The sequence below is a fragment of the Mobula hypostoma genome, chromosome 1 (assembly GCF_963921235.1).
Source record: "Mobula hypostoma chromosome 1, sMobHyp1.1, whole genome shotgun sequence".
Taxonomy (NCBI): domain Eukaryota; kingdom Metazoa; phylum Chordata; class Chondrichthyes; order Myliobatiformes; family Myliobatidae; genus Mobula; species Mobula hypostoma.
Genome location: NC_086097.1, coordinates 249194373 through 249215105, shown reverse-complemented (window position 1 = coordinate 249215105; position 20733 = coordinate 249194373). Strand labels below are relative to the sequence as shown.

At 41.9% G+C, this 20733-nt stretch overlaps 1 protein-coding gene across 1 annotated transcript in view; it reads left to right on the top strand.

Moving 5' to 3' along the window:
• Positions 1-20733, top strand: part of tgfbr1b (transforming growth factor, beta receptor 1 b) — a 96389-nt gene that overhangs the window by 57645 nt on the left and 18011 nt on the right. Inside the window, exons 4-6 of the mRNA XM_063066882.1 lie at positions 1001-1231; positions 9928-10095; positions 10999-11155. Coding sequence (XP_062922952.1) covers positions 1001-1231; positions 9928-10095; positions 10999-11155 — 556 coding nt within the window. The remainder of the gene's footprint in view (positions 1-1000; positions 1232-9927; positions 10096-10998; positions 11156-20733) is intronic.

The window sequence follows — 20733 nt, the reverse complement described above, 5'->3', positions numbered from 1 at the left end:
ATAAGATATATATGCAAGATTGTGATCTAGGAAAGACTCAGAGTTAGAATGTGTGACAGTTTTACTGAGATGTCACTCATAAGGGAGAGCTTGACAATTAAAATATTTAGTAGCAAATGATTGTAATCAAAGGCTGAGAGATGTTTTTATAGAACAAATATAATTGTTGATTGCAACTTATATGATTTTCATGGATTAATACTGAAGGGATTGATCTGAATATTACCTACATCTCATAATCCCTCAAGATGGTGTAGTAGAAATTTGGAAAAATTATGGATGGGAAAACTCTTATTCTTTATGCATGTGGCTTTGCCGTGTGTTTTTTCTGTTAAAGGAATTTGGAATGAAAACTCTTATTTGCTCTAAAACAAGGAACCAATCTCAGTCAGTGGCAACACAATGGCTCAGCTTAGCTTGTAAAGCTGCTGCCTCACAGACCCAAGTGTCCATTAACCAGAGCGAGTTCAGTGCCTGAGGCAGTCTAGGGTTAGTGGAAGTTGAGGGTTGGTATGGGTTTGTTGGGCTGAGGGGTCTGTTTCAAAACTTAATTTGGTGAACCTCTAGCTACTATATTCATTGAATGGGTGTTTTGGCCAAAATTCAGCTTTATTTATCACATAGACATTGAAACGTGGAGTGAAATGTGTCATTTGCATTAAATCAAATCAGCAGGAATTATGCTGAGCAATCCGTAGATGTCGTTATACTTTCAGCGCTAACATGACACGGCCATAGCTCACAGCGTATGTCTTTGGAATGTAGGAGGAAACTGGAGCACCTGGAGGAAACTCACACTGTCATGGGAGAATGTACAAACTCCTTACAGACAGCAGCAGGAGCTGAACTCCAGTTGCTGCTTGTTGGTTCTATAAAGCAATGTGGGTTGGAGTGGGGTTCAGTATTAGTGAGCTGGTATGGGGAAAAAGATCTGGATGCAAACTTTGACTCGTTTTAATTGTTACCCAAATCTCACTAATAATTCTGCTTAATATTTTAGGGTTGCCTTTACTTGTGCAAAGGACAATTGCAAGAACAATTGTACTACAAGAAAGTATAGGTAAAGGTCGATTTGGAGAAGTCTGGCGAGGAAAATGGCGAGGTGAAGAAGTTGCAGTTAAAATCTTCTCTTCTCGTGAAGAAAGGTCTTGGTTTCGTGAGGCAGAAATTTATCAGACGGTGATGTTGCGCCACGAAAATATTCTTGGGTTCATCGCAGCAGATAACAAAGGTTTTTTTACTTCTATTATTTTTTCTCCTTACCTACACTGAATAACTGAGAGAGAATTAGATCATTTCTTGTCTAATCCAAGAAGTCATTAATCATTTGAAAGTTAAATTTGATAAAACTACACCATTGATTGTAAGTAAATCTTACCCATTTAAATTTGATACATCTCTACCACTGGTTGCAAGTAGATCTTAGACATTTCTTTAAGTACAATTTAGTTCAATTATTGAGTGGTTACTTGCTGTGCCGTTGTTAAGAATGCTAAATTGGAATAGACGAGTTCAAGATTAAGTATTTCTTCTACACTAGAATGTGTGCTTCTGAATAACTTTGGAGAGCAAAGAGCAAGCATTGGAGAAAATATAGTAGGCAAGTTGCTTTGTTAAACCAAAATATTGTTTTTAGGCAAGAAATGCTGGTCTTTGGCAATCTATCAGCAATATTTTAATTTCTATTAACCTTGAAGATCTTAATGTAACGTGTCCAACCATCAACCTCAATAAAGTTATTTGCTCCTCTTTATGGTAACATCTTCACTCATTTAATAACCTCATGGTAATTGAAAGCCCCACTTCCAATATTTGTCCCAATGGTTAATCCATACTTTTCCTCCAATTTTTGCTTCTGGATAAGATTATTCATTTCTATTTTAATGTCTCAGTTTGGTACGCCCCTTAGTGTATTATGACATCTTCAATAGCATGTACTTGCACACTCTGATACAATTTCTTAGAAACACAGAAAACCTACAGCACAATACAGGCCCTTCGGCCCACAAAGTTGTGCCGAACATGTCCCTACCTTAGAAATTACTAGACTTCCCCATAGCCCTCTATTTTTCTAAGCTCCATGAACCTGTCTAAAAGTCTCTTAAAAGACCCTATCGTATCTGCTTTTTGTTTCTGTATCCACTTTAAAGTTGTGCCATTTTAGCTTGCCATTTAATTTTCTATCTTTGTGAAATCAGAACTTTATTCAGTCTATTTTTAGGTTGCTTTTTAAATCTTTGAGATGGTTATTCAATGGAGAAATTCTTTAAGAATGGCAGCACTTTTGTAAATAATCTTGATTACATCAAAAAGTTAGGTGCAATGGTTTAGAATTCCTGAGATATGGTGGTGGCATCCGTTAGTCTCGCGAGACCATGGATCTGCGCCTGGAAAGTCTTGCTTCAGTCTGTGTTAGAGCAGCGTCTGTTGTGGCTGTAGAGTCCTACAGGGGAGTGACAGTCTCGGCTGCAGCGACTGCACTTGAAGGTGCTGTCCTCCAGTGTTGTCTTGGTGCTGTTTTTCCAATGAGTGCGCTTTTCTTCAGCAGCAAACCTCAGCTTCTCTTCTCCTCTTTTTAGACCTCTGCGTAGTTCCAGCCTCCAGTGAGAGCGATCGCTTGCGATGTCCTCCCACCTCTTGACGTTCATTTTCAGTGACTTCATGTCTCTCTTGCAAATGTTTTTGAAACGAAGATGGGGTTACCCTTGTGCTCTCTTGCTGGAGGCCAGTTCCCCATACAGCAGGTCTTTTGGGATCCTCCCATCTGACATGTGGTGTACGTGGCCCAGCCAGCAGAGACGGCGTTGTTGGAGCAAGGTGAAGAGGCTGGGTATCTGGGCGTGGGCCAGGATCTCGTTGTTGGTGACCCGGTCATTCCACGTGATGTCCAGGATGCGTCTCAGGCTGCGAAGGTGGAAGGCGTTGAGACGCCGCTCTTGTCTGTAGTACAGGTCTCGCTACCGTAAAGCAGTGTGCTGAGGACGCAGGCCCTGTAGACTGCAACTTCAGTGTGCGTCATCAGCTTTCTGTTCTCCCAGACTCTCTTTGTCAGCCTGGCGAATGTTGAGGCTGCTCGTCCGATCCGTCTATTGATCTTGGGATCATTACCTGAGATAATAGTCTCTATTTTAAACAATTACTGAGAAAGGTTTCGAAGAAATTGTACTGATCAACAGTCAGAACTGCCAAGTAAATGCTTTATCTGCTTTCCTCAAAATAACCAGCACCAGCATCATTTCATTGATCCTATTGTATTTCTTTGTTCTACTTTGAATGCCTACAAGAAAATGAATCTCAGGGTAGTGTACGGTAATAAACGTTCAATGGCCTCTTAGGTGCATTTGTAGGCTTTGTTAGTGTAAATATCATATCAGCCAATCATGTGGCAGCAACTCAATGCACAAAAGCATGCTGACATGGTCAAGAGGTTCAGTTGCTGTTCAGACCAAACATCAGAATGGGGAAGTGTGATCTAAGTGACTGACTGTGGATTGATAATTGGTGCCAGACAGGGTGGTTTGAGTATCTCAGAAACTGCTAATCTCCTGGGATTTTCATGCACAGTAGTCTCTAAAATTTAAAGAGAATGGTGTGAAAAACAAAAAAAAAAATCCAGTGAGCGGCAGTACTGTGGGTGAAAACGCCTTGTTAATGAGAGAGGTCAGAGGAGAATGGCCAGGCAGGTTCATGCTGACAGGAAGGTGACAGTAACTCAAACAATCATGTGTTACAACAGTGTTGTGCAGAAGAGCATCTCTGAATGCCCAACACATTGAACCTCAAGCTGGATGGGTTACAGTAGCAGAAGGCCACAAACATACACGCAGGGCCACATTTGGCACAGGAGGTACCTAATAAAGTGGGCACTGAATGTGTATGTACTTTGCAAAATTTATTTTGAACTTTGATGAGAGTAATAGTTCGGCCAATTTGCAGCTTTCCTTGTAAGTTCTGAAAACTAAATGCACACAGCAAAATGTGTTGTATCTGTCAAAATCTTAATGCTCCAAGAATGAGCTTCTAGATCCAATTTACAGATCGAGTTTTGCCAATTAGCATCCTTTAATCACTTGCCAAGGGGTGTCGATAGCCATGTCACTTAGCACCCACTTGCAAATACCTGGCTGCAGGGCCAGTCTGTTCTAAATGCCTTTCCATTGTTGGACCGGAGGTGAAATGAGTGTCGTTCCCCCACCCCCTCTTAGTCAATGGATTGAGTTCAATAGCCGCAAGGTAAGGTTGTAGCTCGATAAAACCCTGGTTTGACCGCACTTGGAATATTGGGTTCACTTCTGGTTGCCTCTTTATAGAAACAACATGGAAGCCTTGGAAAGGGTGCAGAGGAAACTTGCCTGATTTAGAGAGCATGTCTTATGAGAGGTGACTTGATAGAGATGTTCAAGATGTTAAGAGTCATAGATTGTGTGGACTTTTTCCCAGGATGAAAATGTCTCTTACGAGGGGTCATAACTTTAAAGTGATTAGGTGAAAGTATAGGGGAAATGTCAAAGTTTTTACACGTAGTGGTGAGTGTGTGGAATGCCCTACCTGGCGTGGTGGCAAAGGCAGATACATTAGGGACACTTCAGAAGTGTTTAGATAGGCATATGGATGATAGAAAAAATAGAGGGCTACGTAGAATAGAAGGGTTAGATTGTTTTCAGAGTAGTTTAAAAGATTGGCATAACATCATGGGCTGGGGGATGGGTGTGGCCTGCACTGTGTTGTGGTGTTCTATGTTCATATTGAAGAAATGTTACCCAAGTATGATCACAAAGACCCAAAGTAAATTTGTAGCTAGTAGGAACAAAGATGCAAACCTCTCTACTGGGTGGAGTTTTAACAAATAATGGTTGTAAAGGAGGGCTAGTATTTCAAAGGTTTGCATATTTTTAGGAGTCCTTCAGCATTGACCCAGTCAAACCATCTATTAGATGGTTTATGAATTGCTAAGCCGGTGAATAAAAAAGAATATGAAAGTATGTATTGTGCAATCCAGTTTGGAACTCCTAAACACAGAATGCTTCACTAACACCAGGATAACACTTAGCTTTGGCCAATCATTGGCACACTTTATGCCAGACAAGGAGTTTGATCTCTGACACAATAGAATTGTTATCTTGTCTTGGTGTCCCTCAAGATCCTTGATCAGAAATGATCTGGACGCAGCCGCACGAACCTAACTGGACTCAGTCCTGATGAAGGGTCTCGGCCCAAAATGTTGACTGTACTTTTTTCCTGGCCTGCTGAGTTCCTCCAGCATTTGGTGTGTGTTGCTTAAATTTCCAACATCTGCAGATTTTCTTTTGTCTGTGATTGGACCCAGCCACAACTTGTTTGCAGAACAACACACGCAAAATGCTGGAGGACCTTGGGTGAAGCAGCATCTATGGAAAGCAATAAACAGTCAACATTTCTGGCCGAGATCCTTCATCAGGACTTCTCCGTAGATGCTGCCTGATTTGCTGAGTTCCTCCAGCATTTTGTGGAATAGTTTGCTTGCATCCATTCTATTTATTAGAGAATAGCTGATGTTTTGCCTGCTGAAAGCTGCCTCTCCATTTATGAATCACTTCACGACTAATCCCGAGTGTGAAATGTTTAAGGTATTTATCAGTAACACATAGTAAACAAAATGGCAAAATGCAATCATCAGCACAGCAGTAAAATACCTTGAATCCCAGTGCATTTGGCTTGTTCGGTTTATAAAAACCTGTAATTTTGATTTGTAAAGATCTGGTTTCAATATGTGTTGTTTAGGGCTAATTAACAAGTGCGTCATCTACTGTTTTAGACCATATTCCCAACATGAAAACTATTGCATCAAGTGAAATGTGACTATAAGTTCTGCCCTGAAGAAGTTAAATGAGGAAAGTTACTGAAAATGCACTGTTCAAAACTAAAATCTGATTGAAAATAACATAGCTGCCTAGAATGGAGCAGAACTAATTTTATGTTGCCCTATCAGTGATGGTGGGTGGCAGGGTGCAGATAAGTCTCTACCAAAGGAGAGTTGTAAAGTGCTCCTTTCCTCTGCTAGCCTGCAGGTCATCCTTCAACAAGGTGTACTACCTGCTTGGCTGCCAGATCAGGGTCACGTGAAGCCATGGGAGCAGCTGGTCGATGGTCGTATGACCTGCCAATGCATATCACTAGTCCTGGTTATGCAGGCAGACAATCTCTGAAGAGTATTGATAATGGCTGGGGTCACCCGTCTTGTAAAGGCACTGCCCAGGAAGTGGCAATGGCAAACCACTTCTATAGAAAAATTTACCAGAAACAGTCATGGTCATGAGACTATGATCACCTATGTTGTGCAGCACACAAGAACATAAGAAATAGGAGCAGGAATAGGCTAACTGGCCTGACAAGCCTGCTCCACCATTCAATAAGATCATGGCTGATTTGGCCATGGACTCATCTCCACCTACTCGGCTTTTTCCCCATAACCCTTAATTCCCCTGCTATGCAAAAATCTATCCAACCTTGTCTTAAGTATATTTGCTGAGGTAGCCTCTACTGTTCATCAGGCAGAGAATTCCACAGATTCACCACTCTCGGAAAAGCAGTTCCTCCTCATCTTCATACTATATCTACTTCCCCAAATCTTGTTATGCCCCTTAGTTCTAGTCTTACCTACCAGTGGAAACAACTTTCCTGCCTCTATCTTGTCTATCCTTTCATAATTTTATGTTTCTATAAGATCATCTCTCATTCTTCTGAATTCCAGCGAGGACCATCACAGGCGACTCAATCCCTCCTCATCTAATCCCTTCATCTCTGGAATCAACCTGGTGATCCTCCTCTGCACCTCCTCCAAAGCCAGTATATCCTTCGTCAAGTAAGGAGACCAGAACTGCACACAGTACTCCAGGTGCGGCCTCACCAGTACTCTGTACAGTTGCAGCATAACCTCCCTGCTCTTGAATTCAATCCCTCTAGCAGTGAAGGCCAACATCCCATTTGCCTTCTTGATAGCCTGCTGCACCTGCAAACCGACCTTTTGTGATTCATGCACAAGTACTTCCAAGTCTGTCTGCACAGCAGCATGCTGCAATATTTTACCATTTAAATAATAATCTTCATCCACATTTTCCCTTCCAAATTTATCAACATTGTATTCCATCTGCCAGACCTTTGCCCACTCACTTAATCTATCTATATCTCTCTGCAGACTCTTTCGTATCTTCTGCACAATTTGCTTTTATGCTCAATTTAGTATCATCAGCAAACTTAGATATACTACACTCATCCCCTGTTCCAGATTGTTAATGTATATTGTGAACAGTTGCGGTCCCAGCACTGACCCCTGCAGCACACCACTCATCACGGATTGCCAACAGAGTAACACGCATGTATCCCAACTCCCTGCATTCTATTAGTTAACCAATCCTCTATCCTTGCTAATACATCACCCCAAACTCTATGCATCCTTATCTTGCGAATAAGTCTTTTATGTGCCACCTTATCGAATGCCTTCTGGAAGCCAAGAAGATAACATCCATCTGTTCCCCTGTATCCACTGCGCTCATTATATCCTCAAATACATGATGATGAGGGATGGATTCCCATGCAAAATGGTGACTTCTTGGACACTTGTGAAACCACAGGTCATTTTCCATCTGAACAAGTAGGTTTTATAATCAACTATTTTAACAAAGTTAATGGAAGTATTGGAGACTTCAGCTAAATAAACATGTATCCTTATACCAGCAGTAATCTTGAGCTGTTCAGTGGAATCCTCACTGCATGAAACGCAGAACTAATCTGTATATTTAGTTTTAAGTTGTTAACTAGTAAAAGATGCAATATTAGTTATTCAGAGCAAACTTGGATGTTACCTAAATGACGTGATTCTTCCTTGATTTTCCAAGTTGATTTTGGTGAGCCTTATAAATAGATCTTGGACATATGGTGGTCTTGTGTGTGGATAAAGTTAGGTGTCATTTGGTGTAGATGTTTTACATAACCAGATTGAAATGCCGCTGGTGATGGTGACTTCTGTAATGCTGAGTCTACAGGCAATAAGCTACAGCAAAAATTTGGACCTCATTTGGAGTATTGTGGGCAGTTTTGGGCCCCTTGTCAAAGAAAGCATGTGCTGCCATTGGATAGAGTCCAGAGGAGGTTCATGAGAATTATCCCCAGGAATGAAATTGTTAATGTATGAAGAGCATTTGGTAGCTCTGAGCCTGTACTTGCTGGAGTTTAAATGAATGAGAGGTTCTCATCGAATCCTATCAAATATTGTAAGGCCTAGGTAGTGTGGACATGGAGAGGATGTTTCCTAGAGCAGGAGAGTCTAGGATCAGAGGGCACAGCCACAGAATAGAAGGACCTCCCTTTAGAACAGGGGTAAGGAGGAATTCATATACTCAGAAGATGGTGAATCTGGTACTCATTGCTAACAGTAAATGACCTGGCTTCCACAGCCATCTGTGGCAGAGGTTGGTAGGTTATTGATTTAGTAAGGGCATCAAAGGTTACAGGGAGAAGGCAGGAGAATGGGATTGAGAGGCATAATAAATCAGCCATGATGGAATGGCTGATGGGCCAAATACCAGGGAGTTAGTGAATTTCAATCCATGTTTGTGGAACCAACAGACATGAAAGTGTTTACTTTCAATCAGTAAAGCAAACAGAACATTGAACTATATAGACAAATCATGTGTTTGGTGTAGAAGCTTACTGTGCTGTAGCATAAGAACAATGGTCGGTTTGTGATGTGAGTAATTCTGTGAGAAGTTTTGTGGAGCTAGTTATCAGATAAGACTTGAAAACCTATTTGCATTACGATTGCAACAAAAGAAAAGAAAGCGACACAGAGGAAAGTGTGTTATATGCACACTTTCTTTTTCTCTCTCTCCCTTTGCTCCCTCTGTCCCTCTCACTATACCCCTTGCCCATCCTCTGGGTTCCCCCCCTCCCCCTTTTCCTTCTCCCTGGGCCTCCTGTCCCATGATCTTCTCATATCCCTTTTGCCAATCACCTGTCCAGCTCTTGGCTCCATCCCTCCCCCTCCTGTCTTCTCCTATCATTTTGGATCTCCCTCTTCCCCTCCCACTTTCAAATCTCTTACTCACTCTTCCTTCAGTTAGTCCTGACGAAGGGTCTCGGCCCGAAACGTCGACTGTACCTCTTCCTAGAGATGCTGCCTGACCTGCTGCGTTCACCAGCAACTTTGATGTGTGTTGCTTGAATTTCCAGCATCTGCAGATTAGCTCGTGTTTGCAGAGGGAAAAATGCTCATATGCAAAGCTGATCAGAACCATTATCGGGATTTAAAATTAAGAATAATTAGCCAAGAACTTGAGCAGGAAGTACTTAATTCTACAAACTGTGAACTCATTTTCAAGGACACTACAACTCAAGTTTTCAGTATTTGCACAGTTTGTCTTTTGCACATTGGTTGTTTGTCAGTCTGTGTGTCATTTTTTTCCATTGATTTTATTGTATTTCTTCATTCTACTGAATGCCTGCAAGAAAATGAATTTTTGGGTGGTATATTATATGTGTGTACTTCAATAATGAATTTACTTTGAACTTTAAATTTAAAGAATCTCTCCATAATGGAAGAAAATGTCCTTGAATAGTCATAGAGTACTTCAGCACAGAAAAGGTTCTTCAGCTCATCTAGTCTGTGCCGAACTATTTAAACCGCCAACTCCCATCGACATGCACCGAGACCAAAACCCTCCATACTACTACCATCCAAACCTGTTCAAACTTCTCTTAAATGATGACAATGTTTGTTTTGCCTATAGATGTGAGTGACTGTATTAGAGATTTTGTGGAATAATTTGGACAATTGTATGATGATAAGGGACAATATTCTCTTATGGAATAACAATGCTTTCTTGTGCTGTTATGGAATGCTTGAACTGTATGAACTAATTACATTTGTTGATGTTTTTCTTTCCCTTTAAGATAATGGGACCTGGACGCAGCTGTGGCTGGTATCAGATTATCATGAGCATGGTTCCCTTTTTGACTACTTGAACAGGTACACTGTTACTGTGGAAGGAATGATTAAACTGGCACTTTCTACAGCCAGTGGACTTGCACACTTGCATATGGAAATTGTTGGTACACAAGGTAAGAACACACATTTGTATTGTTTGTTTTTTGAGGGCTAAATGATGCAAGTGAAGAAAATGAACATTGTTTTATAAGAACACCTTATAACAGAGACCATCTTTTTCAATTCCCCACTCTGGTCATCAACACTTTTCTCTTCTCACCTGCCTATCACCTTGCCCAGTGCCCCTCCTCCACTTGCTCTTGTGGTCCACTCCTATTCGATTCCTCCTTCAGCCCTTTACCTCTTCCACCTACCATCTCCCAGCTTCTTCCTTCATACACCAAACCCCCCCGCCACTCTCACCCACCTTCCACTCATGTGGCATGAGCATCGACTTCTCTAATTTTCAGTAATTCCACTCCCCCTTGCCCATCTCTTTTTTTTCTCTTCCCCTCTTTCCCCTTTTCTCCTTACCTGCCCATCTGGTTACCCTCATCCTTTCCCTTTTTCTATAGTCCTCTCTCCCCTCCTATCAGATTCTTTCTTCAGCCCTTTTCCACTTACCACCACCTAGCTTCTTTGTTCATCCACCTGGCTTCATCCATCGCCTAACTTGTACTGCTTCCTCTCCCCCACCTTGTTAGTCCGCTTCTTCCCCCCTCCTTTCCAGTCCTGAAGAAGGGTCTTGGCCTGAAACGTCGACCGTTTATTCCTCAGTATAGAGGCTGCCTGACCTGCAAAGTTCCTCCTGCATATTGTGTGTGTTGCTCTGGATCTGCAGAATCTGTTGTGTTTAATATACTTCTGGGTTTTGAGATTGAGGATTAAATACCAAAATGCATGAAAGATATTTTTTGTAAATAAACTTACGAATCCTTCTCTGATAGCACTAAAGTGTTTGACAAATTAGTCCAAATCATACAACTCCTTGCTTCAACCCTGTTTTCTTATTCACATGGAAACTTTTCCTTCTGTAGGAAAACCTGCCATTGCACACAGAGACCTTAAATCAAAAAACATTCTAGTAAAGAAGAATGGAACTTGCTGCATTGCAGATTTAGGGTTGGCAGTAAGGCATGACTCAGCCACAGATACGATTGATATTGCTCCAAATCACAGAGTGGGAACAAAAAGGTAAATTGATATTGATATTCTACACTTATTGTATGTTTTTTTTATGAAATAATCAAACTAAAAGCTGTAGGTGTGCATTTTAACTGGAGAACAATATGTGACAGTTTTCTCCAAAGAGCCCCATTCCTTCAAATTATAGAATTCTACATGAGTATTTAAAATTCCTTGTGTCTTTTCAGGTCTTGCATCTAACATTTACTCTAAAACTATTTCTTTGACTCAGCTTCTGGGCAGATATTCTGTTTTAAGCCCCTTTTGGCTCTGAATGCTACACTGGACTTGCTTCAAGACTCCACAACTCGTGTTCTCAGTTTTATTTTTTTATGTATTTGCATAGTTTGTCTTTGTTTGCATATCACTTGCTTGTCAGTTGTTTTGTGTAGTTTTTCATTGATTCTACTGTATTTCTTTGTTTTACTGTGAGTGCCTGTGAGAGAATGAATCTTGGAATTGTAGATGGTGACATATACGTACTTTAGTAATAAATATAATTTGAACTTTGAATGTTGGTCTATGTTTCAGTGGAATGTTGTGGTTCATTTTCCAACATTCAAAGCGCAATATAAATGCAAGTACGTTTGTCACCCAGCGCAGAGGTAAGAGGGCCCATTAGTGTAGCATAGCAGTCTATTGAGACAAAGAACAATCTGGAATCATGTTTGAGCGACGTGTTTTGTTTCTGTTTTGCCCCTTAATATCTTCCTTTTCCTGAGTTCTCTATTTTGCCTGCATTGAATGGCAGGGGTGGGGGTGGACTGAAATGTAAAATCCATTCTTCATCCTTTGACACATTTGTACTTGGAATGCATTGGTCTGTTTGCCTTTTTTAAAATTTTAGCTAGACAGCATAGAACAGGCCCTTCTAGCCCAATGAGCTGCAGCACCCAGCAACCCTAGCCTAACCATGGGACGATTTACAATGGTGGTAATGAACTATTAACCTACCAACCGGAACTTCTTTAGACTGGTGGGAGGAAACTGGAGCACCTGGAGGAAACTCACACGGTCACAAAGAATGTACAAACTCCTTACAGACGGCACTGGAATTGAACTCCAAGTTCTGACATCCCAAGGTGTAGTAGCGTCATGCTAACTGCTACGCTCCCACAGTTTGAAAAGACTTGCTATTCTTTTCAAGCAGTTAATCTTTGTTATTTGTTTTATTTACACTACACCTGGTTATTTTATACACCAGCTTCCTTTCTTTTCACGTGCTAAGTGGGCTTGAGACTTCATAGAGAACTACAGCACAGAAACAGGCCTTTCAGCCCATCGTCTGTGCCGAAGTGTTCTTTTCCCAAGTGGTTGGCACCACGAGCTTAGCTATTACTGTCTGGGAAGCAGAGCAAATGTTTTAAATTGGGACTAATCTAAATTGTTGGCATGTGTAATAAATTGCTTGCTGATGAATGTAGGAATGAAGTTTATTATCACAGTTTTATGATGTGACACTTGTTTTGTGCACAAGTTCAATGCATGAACATAAAATTACTATATAATGCAAAGTAACGAGTGCAAGAGGAGGAATAATGAGTTAGTGTTCACGGGCCATTCGGAAATCTGATAGTAGAGGGGAAGAAGCTGTTAGACCTTAAGTCATAGGGGCAGAATTAGGCTATTTGACCCATCGAGTTCCACCATTTGATTATCCCTCTCAACCCCATCCTCTTGCCCGCTCCCCATAACCTTTGACACCATTACTAATCAACCTCCGCTTTAAATATACTCAATGACTTGGCCTCCACAGCAGTGTGTGTCAATGAATTCCAGAGATTTACCAGCCTCTGGCAAAAGAAATTCCACCTATTCTGTGTTCCAAAGGAATGTCCTTCTATTCTGAGGCTGTGCTCTCGGGTCCTAGACTCCCCACTATAGGAAACATCCTGTCCACCTCCACTTTATCTAGGCCTTTTAATATTCAATAGGTTTCAGTGAGAGTCTTCCCTCCCGCCCCCACCATTCTTCTAAACTACAGTGAGTACAGGTCCAGAGCTATCAAACTCTTGTCAAATGTTAATCCTTTCATTCCTGGGATCACTTTCATGAACCTCCACTGGATCCTCTCCTAAAGTGTTGAGTGTGGGATCTTCAGGCTGATGGTATAATGAGAAGCGGGATTGTGCCGATGGTGAGGGTCCTTAGTGACGGATGCTGTGCTGAGGCACCAGTTGTTGAAGATGTCCTCGGTGGTGAGGGTTGCTGTGCTTGTGATGGAGCTGGCTGAGTTGACAACACTCGGCAAACCTTTTTGAATCCTTTGTATTGGAGTCTTCATACTGCGATGGAGCCATTCTAAGTGCTCTCCACCATTCATCTATAGAAGTTTGCAAGAATCTTTGGTGATGTGAGACATAGAACAGAGCAGGCCCTATGGTCCATGATGTTGGGCCAATCTATATAAACATATTTCAAGATTAATCTAACTCTTGATCTACAGAAACTATAGCTCTCCAATTTTCTTACATCTGATTGGCTGCCTTAGAATCTTTTAAATGTTCCTTTTGTGTCCACCTCTGCCACCATCCACCACTTTGTATTATAAACTAAAAGAATTCCCTATAACATCTCCCCTAAACCTTCCTCCACTCGGCTTAAACAGATGTCCTATGGTATTAGGCAAAAAAGTCTACTCTGCACCTCTCAATTTAATCAATTTATCAAACTGCCTCTCTTCCGAAGTTGCTCCAAAGAGAAATCTAGGTCACTCAATGTTTCCTCATAAGGCATGCTTTCTAATCCAGGCAACATCCTGATATATCTCCTCTGTACCCTCTCCAAAGCATCATGGAATCACAGAACACTACAGCACAGGAACAGGCCTGTTGGTCTATCTAGTCCATTCTGGACCATTAATCTGCTTACTCCCATTGAGCTGCACCCTGACCACAGCCCTGCGTGCCATAAGACATTGGAGCAGAATTAGGCCATTTGGCCCATCGAATCTGCTCTACCATTTAATCATGGCTGATCCATTTATCCCCCTCCTCAGCCCCACTCCCCAGCCTTCTCCCCATAAACTTTGATGCCATGTCCAAACAGGAACCTATCAAGTTCTGCCTTAAATACACCCAATGACCTGACTTCCACAGCTGCCTGTGGTAATAAATTCCACAAATTTACCACCCTCTGTTTTAAATGGACACCCCTCTATTCTGAGGCTGTGCTCTCTTGTCCTAGACTCCTCTACCATGGGAAACATCCTTTCCATATCTACCATGTAACCTTTGATGCCATGTCCAATCAAGAACCTGTCAATCTCTACTTTAAATACACCCAACGACCTGGTCTCCACAGCTGCATGTTGCAACAAATTTCACAAATTCACCACCCTTTGGCTAAAGAATTTTTTCTGCATCTCTGTTTTGAAAGGGCGCCCCTCTACCCTGAGGCTGTGCCCTCTTGACCTAGACTCTCCCACCATGGGAAACATCCTTTCCACGTCTACTCTGTTTAGGCCTTTTAACATTTGAAAGGTTTCAGTGAGATCCCCCCATCATTCATCTAAATTGCAGTGAGTACAGACCCACAGCCATCAATCATTCTTTGTATGATAACCCTTTCATTCCCAGAATCATCCTAGCAAACCTCCTCTGAACCCTCTCAATTGCTAGCACATCTTTTCTAAGATGAGGGGCCCAAAACTGTTCACAATATTCAAGATGAGGCTTCACCAGTACCTTATAAAGCCTCAGCATCACATCCCCGCACAAGGACTCCCAAGTCCCTTTGCATCTCATATTTTTGGATTTTCTCCCCGTTTAGAAAATAGTCTGCACATTTATTTCTACTCAAACTGCATGACCATGCATTTTCCTACATTGTATTTAATTTAGATGACAGAATAGATGGCCTTGTTACCAAGTTTGCAGATGATACGAAGATTGGTGGAAGGGCAGATAGTGTTGAGGAAAGAGGCAGACTGCAGAAAGAATTAGATTAGTAGCTTGGGCAAGAAAGTGGCAAATACAGTGATATATAGAAACATAGAAACATAGAAAATAGGTGCAGGAGTAGGCCATTCGGCCCTTCGAGCCTGCACCGCCATTTATTATGATCATGGCTGATCATCCAACTCAGAACCCAGCCTTCCCTCCATACCCCGTGACCCCTGTAGCCACAAGGGCCATATCTAACTTCCTTTTAAACATAGCTAATGAACTGGCCTCAACAGTTTGCTGTGGCAGAGAATTCCACAGATTCACCACTCTCTGTGTGAAGAAGTTTTTCCTAACCTCGGTCCTAAAAGGCTTCCCCTCTATCCTCAAACTGTGACCCCTCGTTCTAGACCTCCCCAACATCGGGAACAATCTTCCCGCATCTAGCCTGTCCAATCCCTTTAGGATCTTATACGTTTCAATCAGATCCCCCCTCAATCTTCTAAATTCCAACGAGTACAAGCCCAGTTCATCCAGTCTTTCTTCATATGAAAGACCTGCCATCCCAGGAATCAATCTGGTGAACCTTCTTTGTACTCCCTCTATGGCAAGGATGTCTTTCCTCAGATTAGGGGACCAAAACTGCACACAATACTCCAGGTGTGGTCTCACCAAGGCCTTGTACAACTGCAGTAGTACCTCCCTGCTCCTGTACTCGAATCCTCTCGCTATAAATGCCAGCATACCGTTCGCCTTTTTCACCGCCTGCTGTACCTGCATGCCCACTTTCAATGACTGGTGTATAATGACACCCAGGTCTCGTTGCACCTCCCCTTTTCCTAATCGGCCACCATTCAGATAATATATAGTGTTAGAAGAAGCAGTCCCAACACTGACCCCTGCGGAACTTCACTGGTCACTGACAGCCAACCAGACAAGGGTCCTTCTATTCCCACTCGCTGCCTCCTGCCAATCAGCAAATCATGCCAGTAATACCATGGGTTCTTAACTTGGTAAATAGCCTCATGTCTGGCACCTTGTCAAAGGCCTTATGAAAACCCAAATATACAACATTCACTGCATCCCCTTTATCTATCCTACTTATAGTCTGCTCAAAGAATTCCTGCAGGTGCAAGACCATGCTGACTTTGTCCTGTCTTGTCCTGTGTCACCAAATACTCCATAACGTCATCCTTAACAATTGACTCTGACATCTTCCCAACCACTGAGGTCAGGCTAACAGGTCTATAATTTCTTTTCTGCTGTCATCCTCCTTTCTTAAAGAATGGAGTGACATTTGCAATTTTCCACTCACCATGCTAGAGTCCAATGATTTTTGAAAGATCATTACTAAAGCCTCCATAATCTCTACCGCTACCTCTTTCAGAACCCTAGGGTGCAGTTCATCTGGTCCAGGTGACTTATGTACCCTGAGGTCTTTCAGTTTTTTGAGCACCTTCTCCCTTGTAACAGTAACTGCACTCATTTCTCTTCCCTCATAACCTTCAACATCTGGCACACTGCTAGTGTTTTCCACAGTGAAGACTGATGCACAATGCTCATTTAGTTCATCAGCCATCTCCTTGTCCCCCATTATTATTTATCCGGCCTTATTTTTTAGCAGTCCTATATCCACTCTCAACTCTCTTTTATTTTTTACATACTTGGAGAGAAGGTTTTACTGTCCACTTTGGTATTATTACCAGCTTGCTTTCATATTTCATCTTTTCCCTCCTAATGATTTGTTTAGTTGCTTTCTGTAGGGTTTTAAAAGCTTCCAAATCCTCTGTCTTTCCACTAATTTTTTTGCCTTGTATGCTGTCTGTTTTGCTTTTACATTAGCTTTGACATCCCTTGTCAGCCACAGTTGTACTATTTTGCCATTTAAATATTTCTTTGCTTTTGGAATACATCTGTCCTGCACCTTCCTCATTTTTCCCCAAAACTCATGCCATTGCTGCTCTGCTGACATCCCTGCTGACATCTCCTTCCAATTTACTTTGGCCAACTCCTCTCTCATGCCTCTGTAATTTCCTTTACTCCACTGAAATACTGCTATGTCAGACTTCACTTTCTCCCTATCAAATTTCAAGATGAACCCACTCATATTGTGATCACTGGTTCTTTTACCTTAAGCTCCCTAATCACCCCCGGTTCTTTGCATAACACCCAATGCAGTATAACTGATCCCCAAGTAGGCGCAATGACAAACTGCTCTAAACAGTCATCCCATAGGCATTCAACAAATTCACTCTCTTAAGATCCATTACCAACCTCATTTTCCCAATTGACGTGAATGTTGAAATCTCCCATGACTGTCATAATATTGCCCTTTTGACACGCCTTTTCTATTTCTTGTTTTAATCCATGGTCCCCATCCTAGCTACTGTTAGGAGGCCTGTATATAACTGCCATCGGGGTCCTTTTACCCTTGCAGTTTCTCAACTGAATCCACAAGGATTCAACATCTTCCGATCCTATGTCACACTTTTCTACTGATTTGATGCCAGTCTTTATCAGCGAGCCACACCACTCACTCTGCTACCTTCCTATCCTTCTGATACAATGTGTAACCCTGGACATACAGCTCCCAACTACAACCATCCTTCAGCTACGATTCAGTGATGGTCACAACATCATTCCTGACATTCTGTAATAGTACCCCTCCCATCCATGTCCAAATTTCGCTAACATATTAAAATCAAACTTTAATCCAACACTTTTGTTGGCAGCTTGTTCAACACTTGCACCACCCTCTGAGTGAAGTTCCCCCAAATTGTGCAAAAACATAAAGAAATAATAATAAATAAACAATAAATATGGAGAACATGAGATGAAAAGTCCTTGAAAGTGAGTCCTTTGGTTATGGGAACATTTCAATGTTGGGGGCATACATTCAAGCTTCTGTTCTTAAATCCTCACCCAAAAGACCAGAACTCATTTGGACCATCTTGTAATGGGTGCATAAAGTTCCATATTAAGCACTTAATAAAATTTCTTGTTATTGTTGTGAACATTCATAGCCTCTTACTGTATTTAGTTTATCGTTTTTTGTTGTTAAATAACGGGATCACAACATTGCATTTGCAGCATGTCAAGCTGGCAAATTGGATATTGTGGGTGCAATATATCTGGATGTTCAAAGCAAGCATTTGATTACGTTGGTTTTATAAATGGGTGGTGAAGTGGAGATATATCTCTATCAAAGGAGGTTAAGGTGCTCCTTACCTCCACTAGCCTGCATGTCACCCTTGTGCAAGATGTAGCACCTGCTTAGCCCCCGATCACGGTCACGTGAAACCATGGGACCAGGTGGTGGATGGTCGTCTGAGCAGCCGGTATATATCACAAGTCCTGGTTATGCGACCACTGACACCAAGCAGACAATCTCTGATAATGGCTGGGGTCACCCATCTTGTAAAAACATTGCCCAAGAGAAGGCAATGGCAAACCAAGATTTGCCCAGAATAATCCTAGACCATGATGGCCCTTGTTATACAACCTGGCACAAGATGATGGTAGGATTAAGCAGGTACAGTTAATGTCAGAGAAATGTATATAATATACATCCTGAAATTCTTTTTCATTGCGAGCATCCACAAAAACAGGAGTGCCCCAAAGAATGAATGACAATAAATGTTGGAAACCCAAAGCCTCCCCTCTCCCATGCACAAGTAGCAGCAAGGCAATGGCTCCACCTCCCCAACCACCAGCAAAAAAGCATTGGTGCCTTCCACCGAGCACTCAAGCATGCAGCAAAGCATCAGTAAAGACACAGACTTGGTACCCCAAAGACTACTCGTTCACCTGGTAATTCAACATACTGCAGGGTCTCTTTCTCTCCCTAATGAGGGAAAAAAAGGTGTCCCCATTTCATAGCAAAAGGGGAGACATAACAAACAACTGATGTTAAAAGTTGCTGATTTGATGTTAAAAGTCTGTTGCGTCGCTTTTTCTGAGCTCTGCGCCTGGAGAGCTTAGGTCTCTGGACACACAGCCCACGGCAGCTAACCAGCTGCTCCCGATGCTCCGTGTTCTCCTGCGACGCCTCAGTCAAGGGCACAGACCTTGAATCAGCCCTTCTCCAGAGCCGCAAAAATCCAGCACCTGAAGGCATTCTAGTCTTCCAGGCCGTGTCCTTGGGATGTCAAAAAGCGTCTAGTCGTGAGACCCTGAGAGTGGTTTCCGTTACTGTAAAGAAATGATGAGTTATCTAAAACAAATGCTCTTGATGCTGCAGGTCATGCATTAGTGTAACTAGAACTTTGGTTAAGTCCAAAAAAAGAACAAGAATAAAGGTGGTGTCCCCAGTTGCCAGGCTGTCCTCAGAGATCTGGTAGACGGATCAGTGCTTGGTTTGTAGCTCGTTGCATTTTGTAAATGGCGGTGCATATTTAAAATTTCATGATTATTTAATGTAATTTCCTGTACACAAGTGTAAGAACAAGGTAATTGTTACTATGGATCTGATGCATGCAAAAAACTCTCAAAAGATAGATGACACAATAATAAAAGCTACCATAAATATACATAAGATGTATGTATTATGGATAGATTGATTATATGTCTATCAAGTTACACCAGGTTAAGTTTACTGCTGCTGCACAAATTGCGAAGATTACTGTCTCTGCAACAAGATGTTGAACCAAAGGAAATGATTTTGGGATTGAAAGGCTTATCGTATGAGGAGTGATTGATGGCTCTGGGCCTGTACTCACTGGAATTCAGAAGAATGAGGGGGGAATCTCATTGAAACCTATCAAATGTTGAAAGGCCGAAATAGAGTGGATGTGGAGAAGTTGTTTTCTTTGGGGAGTGTAAGACTAGAGGGCACAGCCTCGGAATGGAGGGATGTCCTCTTAGAAAGGAGATGAAGAGGAATTTCTTTAGCCAGAGAGTGGTGAATCTGCAGAATTTGTTGCCCCAGATGGCTGTGGCGGCCAAGTCATTAGGTATATTTAAGGCAGAGTTGATAGATTCTTGATTAGTTGGGGCATGAAGGCATACGGGCAGATGGCAGGAGGTTGGGCTGAGAGGGAAATTGATTGACCATGATGGAATGGCAGGGCAGGCTCAATTGGCGAAATGGCCTAATTCTGCTTCTATATCTTATGGCCTTGTGTAGACAGACAGGCTACATGGTGTCCAATAAATGTCCCAGAGGAAATTGGATGTGGGAAAAGGTAAATTTACTTGTCTTATAATAAAAAGCAGAATAGGAATTTTCTTTGCAGGTAAAATTTGTGATTGCAGTTAAGTTATAATTAAGTTGAAATTGCAGATGCATGTGAGCCTTGGAGGAGGTACGGTATAAGTTCACTAGATGATTTCTGAGGTGGAGGTGTTCTCTGGGGACGCATTGAAGAGAATAGTGCTGAACACCGTAGAGTTTAGATAATTACGTTGAAACATGCGAAGTTCTGAGATGGATTGGCAGGTACAATATAAATATTACCTTAAACTGAGCATCTAGAATAATAAGTGTGGTCTCTGGATGGTATTAAAATACTTGAGAGGAGGAGTTTTTGATTGTGAATCGTCAATATTTATCCTAGAAGGCTGGAATTTCAGCCATTGGGTGCATTCAAGGATAGCCTAGTAGGTATAGGACCGAAAAGGATTTGTGCAATATATGAATTTTGTGGGATGTTGACTCTAGGTAGTGGATCTACCGTAATCTTTCTGAATCCCAGGGAAACCTGA